The sequence below is a fragment of the Capra hircus genome, chromosome 29, assembly GCF_001704415.2.
Source record: "Capra hircus breed San Clemente chromosome 29, ASM170441v1, whole genome shotgun sequence".
Classification (NCBI taxonomy): Eukaryota; Metazoa; Chordata; class Mammalia; order Artiodactyla; family Bovidae; genus Capra; species Capra hircus.
In genome coordinates, this window is record NC_030836.1 from 39,296,211 (window position 1) to 39,309,470 (window position 13,260).

The window sequence follows — 13,260 nt, forward strand, 5'->3', positions numbered from 1 at the left end:
CATTTCAATGAGTCTCCCTTTTCCTTGAAGCCAGCTGGTTTAGGGCTCCTCTCAATTTTAATTCAGACTTGGTTCTAGATAATTTCTGATCTCTGTATACATCCCAGACACAGAGGCCAACCATATGTTTCAGCACCATTATGAGTGAAACCCTTTATTCTTTACTGAGAATAGGATATGCAGACCACCAAATACAGTTCACCAGCATCCTGGGCAGTGGTGCCCAAAGTGTGAGTTGGTGAGTGTTAGGAGCATCCTTACTGATTCCTGAACCACTCCAAGCATTTACACTGCCGGTGCCAGGCCAATCCTGTCATTTCCTCTATCAAAGACCGAGAAATACACCCTCAGGAAGACGTTTCCCAGGAACCAGGACTCTGTAGATAGTCTTACTCTGTTCTCTTGAAAGGTGGTACAGCAGCGGCCTGCATTATCCTGGGGGAGTCAGAGAGACACACCAGTCAGCATAAGCCCTTATCGGTGATTCCCTCCAATATCCAGACCCAGCACAATTCTTTGCTTTATTTCCCTCTTTTGGTAAGTATCAAGGGGTTTTCTCAGCAGCAGGGGATAAGAGAGTTCATCCAAAACCAAAGAAGGCCAAGACATGAAGTTGTCTTGAAGAAGGATGTGGTGAGTGGAGGACTATAAGTTGGGAAAACAGAGGAAGGAAAAACAACAAAGTCCTACTGTAGATCATAAGGAACTATATTCAACATTCAGTGATAAGCCACATGAAAAAGAATAAGAAAAAATATATATATTTTTATGTGTATAACTAAGTCACATTGCTGTGCAGCAGAACTTAACACAACAATGATAAGCCACACTTCAATATAATTATTTAGAAAAGAACAATTGTGTCCATAGTTCTCCTCACTCCCTGTTTCTTTACTTCTGACTCCTGCTCCTTGTTTCCTCTGCAGAGAATGCTGGTTCTCCTCCTGCATCCCCACAATCTGTACTTTATTTTTAAAAAACCCTTTATTTTGTATTGTGTATAGCTGATTAACAATATTCTGAGTTTCAGGTGGACAGTAAAGGGATTCAACCATATGTATCCGCATATCCAGGTCCCAAAGACACCCCTCCCATCCAGGCTGTAATATAACTGAGCAGAGTTCCCTGTGCTACACAGCAACTCATTTTTGGTTATCCATCTTAAATACAGCAGTGCCCACAATACTTTATTGAAGACTAAGCTCAATAACTCTGAGAAGCCTCCTTCAGCCCACCCTCACCTTCTTTGGCCACTCCAGGCTTGGTTGGGTAACTTATTCTGGTTCCCCATCCCTACTGGTCAGTCTGTAGCCCTCATCACTCGTAGTAAGTCCCCAGAGCCCCAGTGCAGACCACCTTGAGATGCCATTTGCATGGAATCCAGTGTAGTTTTGCCCAGAACCAAGCAACCCTCCATATGGCTCAATGAGTTTGTGGTTTTAGAATTCCTGAAATTCCCTCTCTTCCTCAAAGCCTTGTTTGAGCCCATCAGCCTGCTCTGAACTCCTGCTGGGAGCTGACATGAAGCCTCCACCCTGTGCCAGGGCTGAGCAGTCACAGCACACCCTTTATTCACATTAGCATCCAACCTTCCCACAGAGGGGTTGTGTACCCCAACTCACAAAGGAGGCACCTGGCAAGAGCAAGGGAAAGATTCAGCTGAGTGCTAGACTAACCATGCAATTTATCACCCAAACAACGTTGAGAAGGGAAGGGAGACTTTTAACTTATGCTGGGAGAGCACACTGGGACTGCCCCCAGCCATTCCCCTTGTAACATGGGCTATTTCAGGGACTGCTAGTGCTGAATTTCATGCTCATGCACCTACAAGTTCAGATTGAATTGAAGCTCTTTGAGGACTGAGGACCTTAGTGTTCCCCTCTCCCTGACTCCCACCATGCCATATTGTGTGGCCTCTCCGCATTATTTCAGGAAGATCAGTGTCCCACACAGCCCTTTACTCTCCAGTGATTGGTTTTGTGGCAGGCGCTGGCTCAGCCTCAGGGCTCAGCAGCATCTGCAATGGTGTGACATGCCCTCCAGAGGGCACCCTCCTTCCAGCAGCAGCCCAAGGGTTCCTGCAAGCTCCAGTTTGAGAACCAACCCTCAGTATTGTCACCTCACCTTGAGGATGTAGGCTGGACCTGGCATTGGGTAGTTGATGCCGTTGATTGTGAAGGTAACAGAGGGCAGGGTATTGATCTTAGAACATGAAATGGTGTACTGTTAGAGAGAGAGAGAGATGGTTGGCCATGGTGATCCCTGTTGTGTGTGGAGACTGGGAGTGACCCTGGGGTATGACCCTTCACCTTGTTACCCCGTCGCCTGGCACCGATGAGCTTCTGTATTTTATTGACCAGTGTTCTTGGGCCTCCGATATATGTTGCCCCGGTGTCAACAACGGCCTCACAGTCACCAGAACAAGCAATAACCTTTCTTTTAATGGAGATGCTGAGAGACAGTGGAAGAAAGCGGGCATTAAGGTCTCTGTGAGTCTGCCCAGAGTTGTCCCCTTCCCAACTGTCTCATAAACAGCCCTGTGTTTCTCGCCCTCTTTTCCTTTGCTCTCAATACAGCACCTTTTTTGACATCCTCTAATGCAGTACTTGAATACACTAGGATCTTTTGTACCTTGACACAAGCTGGTCTTCCTTCCTAGAAGACGCCACTCGACTTTGACTAGCAAATTTCTTCTCATCTTCCAGATTCCACCTTAATTGTATTGTTTTCAGGAAGTCTTTCCCCCGGTGTTTATCAGTCTCCTGTCTTGGTCACTCTCTGTAGACCCTTTCTCATGTATGCTGCTGCTACTGCTCCTAACTCACTTCAGTCGTATCCGACTCTGTGCGACCTCATAGAGGGCAGACCACCAGGCTCTGCCGTCCCTGGAATTTTCCAGGCAAGAGTACTGGAGTGGGTTGCCATTGCCTTCTCCTCCTCATGTCTAGCATGTACCAAATTCATAATTCACTATATGAGCGAGTCACTTCTTGTACATCTGCCTTCTTATATGTGAGGGCGAGTTTTATTCTCCTTGCCTCCCTATAGTGCCTGGCACACAGTGGATGTCCAATGCTTGTCTGTTCAATGAATGAAAGAAGACTGAGAAAACAATAAGAAACCCCCAGAGAGCTGTATCTGGTGGGAAACAAATAACAGGTTCTCACACAGAGTGAAGATTGAGATTCACAGGGGCAGCAGATTCTCATAGTAGGGGGAGGGAGGGGCTCCTCTGGGAGAGGGTGTCTCCCAGTACTGCTCCTACAACCAGCTCAGAACTTGAGACCCTAGCCAGGAAATACACAACTAGCCCACAGAAACTCCAAAGGACAGTCAGCTTTTGTCTGAGGGTATCACACAGAATCCTATCAATTATGCCTCTTGTCCACAGGTCACTACTGGATCCCATCTTCCTGATTCTCTTTTATATCCCCTGTCCCACTGTGTGCCCAAGAACGTGGGGTGTCTTTTTTATTAGTTGCTTTCGCATCTTAAGACTGCAGCCAACCTCTCTCCACTCCTGGGTAGCTGCTCCCTAAGGCCAGTTTTCCCTATTTTCTCAGGACTGTCCCTGTTTTTTAACTGACATTTATCTGTACTGAGAACTTCCTATGTCCTAGGTAGCCCTGGATTGTTGGTCATCTTATCATAAGTCTGTTCTGGCTGGAGAAATTCTTCCTGATCCTCTGTTCACCACACTGCAGAGTCCTCTAACCATGCTCCCCACCTCAAAGGGCAGTGGGTACAGCCCTCTCTCAGCTACACAGACCTCTATGGTGCCTTTTAGGACCCTGGTCAGAGCCTTGCTCAGAAGGCCTGGGGATTATGAACCCATGGCTTGTTTGTGCATCTATGTGCTTGTGCGTTTGTTTGTATGTGTATTTGTATGCATCTCTGTGTGTGCTTGTGTGTCTCTGACTAGCTATGTATTTATGTGTTGCTGTGTATGTTAATATGTGTCTGCATGTGTGTTTCCAGTGTCTGTGTGTCTGTCTCTGTCGTTTAAGGTGGTGTATATGTCTGTGTGACTGTGTGTCTGAGAATGTATTTGTGTGTGTCTGCCTGTGTCCATGTACAGTAGTGGGAGAATCACTTGGGCTGACCTCAGAGGGAGAGGCTTACCTATCCAGGCGTATAATCCAGTCACCTGCTTTGGTCAGTGGTATCCAGTTGAGCTCTCCCTTGTAGTAGCGGTGGTCCACCCCACCAAACATCACCACACTGCCCTCCTGCTCGTCTCTGTAGAGAGAAGTGAGGGGGCGATCCTTGGAGGACAGCAACAACAGCACTGTCTGAGAGCTGTGCTTGTCCACCCATCAAGGCCCTATGTACAAGATCCCCATGTACAGATGCAGAAATCGAATCTAGGAGAGACTGAGAACCAGACTGAGTTCTGTTAACTGGCTAATGAGTGGCACACAGGAGGTTAGAAGCTGAGTCACCTGGCTGGGCTCCACCTGCTATGTCTTCTGAGACGCCCTGGACCTCCAGTGACCTGAGGGGTCAGACACCCTCAGAGGACAGGGTTTTGAAGCGTTTGGCTTTCCCTTTGTCCACCTTGTCATCTTTCAGGAAAATCAAGGCCTGGGAGTTCTAAGGGTGTGGGTTCAGATCACCCAGAGTTGGCTCCAATGGCCTGTGACCTCTACTGTCCAAAGAGCCCCGCACTCAGAAGGGAACCCCCCCTGCTCTCCCTGTCTTGAAATACCTCATATTTCTTGAACAACGGGTCCCACACTTTTGTCCTACACTTTCGTTTCCCTCTGGTTCCTACAAATTGGGTAGTTGGTCCTGGGCTCCCTGTGAAATGCTAACAAGGAAGGAAATATATCCACCATACTTCTTCTTCCTTCCTGATCAAATTGATAAGCAAATCCTAATGCCTTTCCTTCAACTTGTTTCCTGTTGCCTTTCATCAGCCTTCTTCCTCACTCATCCCCCTAGACCAAGTTACTGGTCTTGAGCCCAGGAGTAGGGTTGTGTTCCAGAAAATTTTATATATAAAAGCCAAGGGTGAAGCCAGGTAGGGTCCTGGGGCCATAGTTATCCTGGGTTAGATTATCCCTCAGGATACATCTTTATCAAAATTTCTATAATTTTTGTGCATGTGAAATCATCTTACAGCTAATTTGGAGAAAGGGATTGTCCATCTCTGACTTACTTGCTCAAGTAGAAGGCGAAAACAGGCTCCGAAATGGCACCTTCATTCTTCAGCTTGTCAAAGATGGGGATTGCTCCAGAATAGGATATGTTGGGGTAGTTCAAGCCCAAGACACCATCAAAAGTTATATGCGCAAACCCGTATTCCTTCAGGGTTAGACCAAACGGCTGGTCAGTACTTACAAGGTTCCCAATCTGTGGAAGAGAAGAGTGTTCCCACTTACAGATACATGAAGTAGGGCTAGGAATGGGCTGGGGTGCATTGTCATTAGATCCTCAGAGAAGCATTGAGGCTGGGATCTGTCTTCAGTGGCCTACAGACGGTTAGACCAAGTTGGGAGGGAAATTTGGGTTCTATTTGAGATAGGCTGTAAATTTTATAACATCTGTCCCTCTGAAAAACACCACCTGAGTGAATCAAATTGGCCTTGTGGCTTCTGTTCAGGTGGGGCAAGCAAGAGTCAGGACAGATCCCATTGGCGCCACCTTATGGACAAAACAATTGAGAGCAAGATAGCCTCTTTGGCATCATTGTGACCTAATGACAGGAATGGACTGCATTCTCTGTAATGCACTGTGGATTCTGCATCTGTCCAGGAAGACAGAAGCCAAAAACACAATATTGCTTGCAGGGTTCTATGAAATTGCTGCCTGGGGAATTCACTTTTGGGGATATGTGTATATTTCTGTGATTGTGTATGAGAGAGAAAGAGAGAGAGGGGAACTACTCAAGTATTTTGAAGGAGGCAGGCCATTGGTTTCTTAGATTCTCAAGGGTCCTCTAGAGTGAGAACTCATTTATCAGGCCCCTTGACTTCTCAGGCCCCCAATTTGCTACTCTGGATAGCTGAAGCCTTTGCTGCCACCAGGGTCCCCAGATCAGTCTTATTCTGTCCCCAATCACCCCCACAGCAACTTCAGTCCTGAAAAGCCAGCCTAACTACACCTTTTACCACATGTGTGCCCCCAGCAAGGCCCTTGCTGTCTGCACCTCAGTTTCCTCATATGTCTCATGAGCTAGTCAGAGTATCTGCTGTGTGGGGTTGTTGCAGGATTAAACCAGTTATCACCTGAAAGTGCTTGGAACAGTGAATTTAAAAGTGAGTGCTTTTTTCCCTTCTTCTCGCTCCCAGTAAAATGAACCATGAACTGCTCATGGGCAGAGAAGCAGCAAGTCCACACCTCAAACCACTCTCTAGATTAGCTAATTTGTTTTCTCATGTGTCACCATGGGCACTGCCTCCACAGAGACATGACCCCGTGGATAAGATGGCCAATATCTATGGGAGTTAGGCTAGGAAGGGTCCTTCCAGATGGTCCTGCATCTGTTTTGCAAGCAGTGGTCACTCCATAGCCAGTCCTGACTCAGCATTTGTTACACTGTTACCCGAACTGTGTCATGAGCAACAACTCCTTTCAGGCCCCCAGATCCATAGGTGATACGGAAGGTCCTATTGGTAAGCCGGAAGGTGGAAGACTGAAGATGTCTGAACCTAGCCTGTGTAGCTGCAGACACAAGAGATGAGTGTCACCAGGTGCCAAGGGTAGAAACAGGGCAGCAGGGCAAGTGAAGGATGCTCTGGGTACGGGGTGTCTGTACTCACCACAGGCTAGTATGGTGCAAAAGCTGGAGGGCACCCACAAGTCAGATGAGCCTGTGTCAAAGACAACCTGGAATTCCTGAGGGGGTGTTCCAATGGTGATGTTACCCATGTAGAGCATCTACAGGGAGAAGCAGAGAGTAGGTTAGTGCAGAACTGGCTACCGTCTATTCCCACACTGATGCCTCCCCCTTGGTGTCACATATCTCTTGAGATCACTTTCTAACCACCGTGCAGCTCACAGACTTTGGTCACAGAGGTATCGGCATTTCATATATTTTTCCTGTGCTACATTGTATGCAGGATATTGACTCTATGACCAGGCTTTGAAGTGGTATCTCCTGCATGGGAAGCCCAGAGGCAAAACCACTGGACCTCCAGGACCACTGGACACCCTGGAAGTCCTGGTGCCTTCATTTGAGAAGTTCTGCAGTCTCTTCAAACCCAGTCTTAGCACCCGCTTCTCAAGGAGGTCCTTCTTGATCAACCCCAGCCACTCCCTCTAAACTCAGAGGACATCCAATAAACACCACACAAGTGACCCTTTCATTTGACATGTATTTATTCTTTGCCTATTCTCTCAGGCTGGCATGGCCATTCTTGAAGACAAAATAAGCCCTTTGTCTAATCTAAAAACAGTAACCACAGTGATTCTTATGGCCCTTCACGGAATACAGGTTCAGTTACTTTTTACTGCTGTCATTCTTGCATCTGTGTAAACTGAGTTCCTTTCCCTGGGGTTTCACAATTGTTTTGCAAATTGGTTCTACTTTTTGATCAGTGATGGTTTACTCTTCATCTATAACTGAGTGGCTCACTTCGTTCAGAAGAAACAATCACCCTCAAACAAATGACACATCTTTGACACAGAAGTCGATATTTACCTGCCACCTGGTAATTGCCAGGCCCAGTCACAAAGACCAACAGTTGAGGATGAGAGTGCCCTCTCCCCTGGTTGGGGTCCCTGTTTTCCAGTGTCTCTGCCTCCTGCAGGAACCCCAACTCCAACATCCCATCTGCACCTCCAGATGAGCCCCAGTGCTAGGCTAGAGTTCCAGGGGGCTCTGTGGAGCACCATCATCCCAAAATACTCACATCAATGTAGTTGCTCAGTGGGTGAGTTAGATTTAAGCCACGAAAAGAAATCTGGGACAGTCTGTAAGCATGCTCCTTCAGGAAATTGTTCATCATATTTTTTCCACTGGGGTTTTTTCTCATGGTCTTCACTCTCCTTAGAGGTATTCTTTCACCGAGCATTTGACCAAGAAAACAAAGATGTCACAATTAGCTGTCAGTGTTCAAGTATAACAGTCATTGCAATGGCACTGTGTATTTTCTAATCATTTTTATGAGGCACACTATTATCAGAATTTTATGCACATACCATGGCAAAGACATAGATTTGAATATAGGTTCTGTTCTGCAATCTTGGGTAAACAATATGACCATGTGGTGTCTCAGGCTCCCCTTCAGTAAAATGGTGGAATGTAACATTATAAACCCTCCAAATAGAATATCTTGGGGATAAGTGAAGTGATGGATATAAGGTACCTGATAAATAAAAAGTCTCAACAATGACAGCCATTAGCATTCTTGTTGCCATCCCACTCATTCCTTCTCATAGAACCTCAAGTAAGGAGTTGGAAGAGGGACGCTTATCCTCTTTTACAAGGGAGCAATTTGAAATGCAAGGGGTTTCTGAGTTGGCTGTGGTCACGCTGCTTGTCAGATATAAAATAGTGTATATAAAAGAGTGTATCTTTCTCCAAGTTGAAAGAGAGGAGAGAGTTGAAAGAAGAATCCAAGATATAGGGAACAGTAAGGGAAATTCAGCGGCTTGAGAAGGAAGTAAGAGTCAAATGAAAAATTAAAAGAAAACAACACAGAAAGAAATACACACCCAGTGACTTCCAAAGAGATGGAGAGATAAATGACAGTGATACAGAGATGCAGACATAGGCATATACATACTGAAGTAGACAGGGAAAAAAGAGGACATGTTGAATAAAATGTAGAAAAGTGCTATTCCACAGGACCATATTGATATCTGCATAGACTGTGCACTTAATAGTTTCAAGGAGTTGCATTTTCAACAAGTCATGACATGACTGGACCCCAAGATTTGTGAAACCCAAATCTACACCAAGATCTTGGGATCCAAAGTTCCTATAGCAAGTTACATATCAATAAGTAAGAGTGGAGCTTTAAGACTCTTAGGAAAATATTCCATTCCATTCTAAACCTGATGGGTGGAAGAATAATCATATGAAAATAAAAATACAAGAAAGGAATATGATGTGACTTACAGTCCCCATACTTACTTGACTATACACTCTGAGAAGGCCACCAGCCCGAGGAGCACAAGCCACCTCATGCTTCTTTCCTGGCTCCAGATACTCAGGGAAGTTTGGTTTCTTAGCATGTAGTGGTGACCAGGAGCCCCTAGTTATATATGCTCTGACCTACCCGATTTTTCCCCTTTAGGCCACTAAAAAATATGAAAAAAAACAAAAAGCTCTTGATAAAAATCTTTACTTTCATCAGTGTCCTTGGCAAGTAGCCTTTGATGCTTCTCAGAATACAGAGAATTGAACTGTAGTGTCTTCCTTGAAGCTTGGCTGGAAAATCAAACTAATCTGCATGGACATCTAAGAAGACAGAGAACCTTGCCTACTTGGAGAAAAAACTGCTAAGAACATCATGAAAATGGATACTATGGGCCATGCTCGACATTCGTGATTTAATATCATCTTCCTAGGCACTTCATGAGATATGTAATGCAGTCTTCATTAGAGAAGAGATTGCTAGGAGGATAAATTGTCAAATGGCAAAGTGAAGACTCCAGGGACATCCCAGGGACATACAACTAGCTTTAGCTAATGGTCTAATGGCAGACATCAGGGATACCTATGATGCCAGTCTGCATCAAAGATTTAGGGCAGAGCAGTACTTCAATTGCATGGTTTCAGTATTGGAAGAAATGTCATATGCATCCATAAGATATTATATAGCATCCAAAAACAACACAAGGAAAAACTGTGTCCTAGGTTCTGGGTTAAAGGCTTCAAGGCCAAAGTTGATCAAGGCAAAAGTAGTCTTTATCTTAAGAGAGCTAGGAGTCTTGTTCTTACAAACTCATGGCCCCAAGAGGCAGGAGATATGATACTAGGACTAGGTGGCCATGTTGGAATCTGGGCAGCACAGGCCTTATGTCCTGGAGCAGCCTTTCCTCCACTTCACCCATGCTGGAAAGCAGGCCAGTTGGCCATGTTTTCAAGAGAATCTTAATTTTGGATATTTATGTACAGTCTACTGATTTTAATGTTAGCAACTAATTTTTTTTTTCCCCAGAAAAAAAGTGGGAATGAAATATTCACAGCGATGTGCTGGAATCAGCCTTCAGTTTCTGCAATTTTTTGTTTCTGGCCTAGAGTTGGGAGTGCAGTAGGGACAGAGAGGAACTTAATTCATGCTGGCTGATTTAAAAAGAGACTGAATGCATACTAAACATGCTGATTCATTGGAAAAGACCCTGATATAGGGTCTTAGGAAAGATTGAAGGCTGGAGGAGAAGCAGAAGACAGAAGGAGATGTTTGGTTGGCATCACCAAGTCAATGGACATGAGCTTCAGCAAGCTCTGGGAGTGGTAATGGATAGGGAAGCCTGGCATGCTGCATTCTATGGTGTTGCAAAGAGATGGACACAGCTGAAGGACTGAACCGAACCGAACAAATTGAGAAAAAAGACTAATAAATCTAATTTCATCAGGTTGTTGACTAGCTACCTATAACACATTACTAAAGTGGCTTTAAAATTCAGACTTATGACTCTACATTCGGAGTGCAGTATCTTCTAAGGAAAAACAAAAATACTGCCCATCAAAAACAAAACCAAAGAAAAAAAGGAAAGAAATCTGACACTATATTCAAAACCTTCAGTTCAGTTCAGTTTCTCAGTCGAGTCCAACTCTTTGTGAGCCCATGAACGGCAACTTACAATGTGTCCTTGTCCATCACCAACTCCTGGAGTCCACATGTACTCATGTCCATTGAGTTGGTGATGCCATGCAACCATCTCATCCTCTGTCATCCCCTTCTCCTCCTGCCTTCAATCTTTCCCAACATCCGGGTCTTTTGAAATGAGTCAGCTCTTCGCATCAGGTGGCCAAAGCATTGGAGTTTCAACTTCAGAATCAGTCCTTCCAGTGAACATTCAGGACTGATTTCCTTTAGGATGGACTGGTTGAATCTCCTTCTCCAACACCACAGCTCAAAAGCATCAATTCTTTGGGGCTCAGCTTTCTTTATAGTCCAACTCTCACATCCTTACATGACAACTGGAAAAACCATAGCCTTGACTACACGGACCTTTGTTGACATAGTAATGTCTCTGCTTTTCAATATGCTGTCTACATTGGTCTCAACTTTCCTTCCAGATGTGTCTTTTAATTTCATGGCTGCAATCACCATCTGCAGTGATTTTGGGGCCCAGAAAAATGAAGTCAACTACTGTCTCCACTGTTTCCCCATCTATTAGCCATGAAGTGATGGGACCAGATGCCATGATCTTACTTTTCTAAATATTGAGCTTAAAGCCAACTTTTTCACTCTCCTCTTTCACCTTCATCAAGAGGTTCTTTATTCTTCTTCAGTTTCTGCAATAGGGTGGTGTCATCTGCACATCTGAGGCTATGGATATTTCTCCCTGCAATCTTGATTGCAGCCTGTGCTTCTTCCAGCCCAGCGTTTTCATGATGTACTCTGCATATAAGTTAAATAAGCAGGGTGACAATATACAGCCTTGGCATACTCCTTTCCTATTTGGAACCAGTCTGCTGTTCCATGTCCAGTTCTAACTGTTACTTCCTGACCTGCGTACAGGTTTATCAAGAGGCAGGTCAGGTGGTCTGGTATTCCCATCTCTTTCAGAATTTTCCACATTTAATATGATCCAAATAATCAAAGGCTTTGGCATAGTCAGTAAAGCAGAAGTAGGTGTTTTTCTGGAACTCTTTTGCTGTTTTGAGAATCCATCCCATGTTGGTAATATGATCTCTGCTTCCTCTGCCTTTTCTAAAATCAGGTTGATCATCTGGAAGTTCATATTCACGTATTGCTGACGCCTGGCTTGGAGAATTTTAAGCATTACTTTACTAGCGCATATGATGAGTGCAATTTTGTGGTAGTTTGAGTATTCTTTGGCACTGCCTTATTTGCGATTGGAATGAAAAGTGACCTTTTCCAGTCCTGTGGCCACTGCTGTTTTCCAAATTTGCTGACATATTAAGTGCAGCACTTTAACAGCATCATCTTTCAGGATTTGAAATAGCTCAACTGGAATTCCATCACCTCCACTAGCTTTGTTCATAGTGATGTTTCATAAGGCCCATTTGACTTCACATTCCAGGATGTGTAGCTCTAGGTGAGTGATCACACCATCATGATTATCTGGGTCATGAAGGTCTTTTTTGTACAGTTCCTCTATGTATTCTTGCCACCTCTTTTTAATATCTTTTGCTTCTGTTAGATCCATATCATTTCTGTCCTTTACTGAGCTCATCTTTGCATGAAATATTCCCTTGGTATCTCAAATTTTCTTGAAGAGATATCTAGTCTTTCCCATTCTATTGTTTTCCCCTATTTCTTTGCATTGATCACTGAGGAAGGCTTTCTTATCTATCTTTGGAAGTCTTCATTCAAATGGGTATATCATTGCTTTTCTCCTTTGGTTTTTGCTTCCCTTCTTTTCACAGCTCTCTGTAAGGCCTCCTCAGACAGCCATTTTGCTTTTTTGCATTTCTTTTTCTTGGGGATGGTCTTGATTCCCATCTCCTGTACAATGTCATGAACCTCTGTAGATCATTCATCAGGCACTCTGTCTATTAGATCTAGTCCCATAAATCTATTCTCACTTCCACTGTATAGTCGTAAGGGATTTGATTTAGGTCATACCTGAATGGTCTAGTGCTTTTCTCCACTTTCTTCAATTTCAGTCTGAATTTGGCAATAAGGAGTTCATGATATGAGCCACCGTCAGCTCCCAGTCTTGTTTTTGCTGACAGTATAGAGCTTCTCTATCTTTGGCTGCGAAGAATATAATCAGTCTTATTTTGGTTCCAACCATCTGGTGGTATCCATGTGTAGAGTCTTCTCTTGTGTTGTCGGAAGAGGGTGTTTGCTATGACCAGTGCGTTCTCTTGGCAGAATTCTATTAGCTGTTGCCCTGCTTCATTCTGTACTCCAAGGCCAAATTTGTGCGTTACTCCTGGTGTTTCTTGACTCCTTCTTTGGGATTCCAGTCCCCTATAATGAAAATGGCACATTTTGGGGGTGTTTTCTAGAAGGTCTTGTAGGTCTTCATAGAACTGTTCAGCTTCTTCAGTGTTACTGATGGAGGCATAGACTTCGATTACCATGATATTGAGTGGTTTCCCTTGGAAACAAACAGAGATCATACTCTCATTTTTGAGATTGCATCCAAGTACTGCATTTCAGACTC

The 13,260-nt window shown here is 44.4% G+C and overlaps 1 protein-coding gene across 1 annotated transcript; it reads right to left on the reverse strand.

The window, feature by feature from the left end:
* LOC102169373 (pregnancy-associated glycoprotein 1-like) lies at positions 213-9,165 on the reverse strand. Its single transcript, XM_005701167.2, has 9 exons — positions 9,083-9,165; positions 7,857-8,004; positions 6,765-6,882; positions 6,548-6,666; positions 5,162-5,355; positions 4,123-4,239; positions 2,310-2,451; positions 2,125-2,223; positions 213-435 (listed from the first exon to the last, which is right to left on the reverse strand). The coding sequence occupies exons 1-9, from the start codon at positions 9,133-9,135 to the stop codon at positions 286-288; spliced, it is 1,140 nt and encodes a 379-aa protein (XP_005701224.2). The 5' UTR covers positions 9,136-9,165; the 3' UTR covers positions 213-285.

Excerpts from the sequence above, each read along its gene's own strand:
- LOC102169373 (XM_005701167.2), bottom strand. The coding sequence starts at position 9,135 with ATGAGGTGGCTTGTGCTCCTCGGGCTGGTGGCCTTCTCAGAGTGTATA. Across the intron at positions 8,005-9,082 it reads TTCTCAGAGTGTATAGTCAA|AATACCTCTAAGGAGAGTGA; the intron begins GTAAGTATGGGG and ends GCTCGGTGAAAG. Across the intron at positions 5,356-6,547 it reads TTGCTCATGACACAGTTCGG|ATTGGGAACCTTGTAAGTAC; the intron begins GTAACAGTGTAA and ends TCTCTTCCACAG.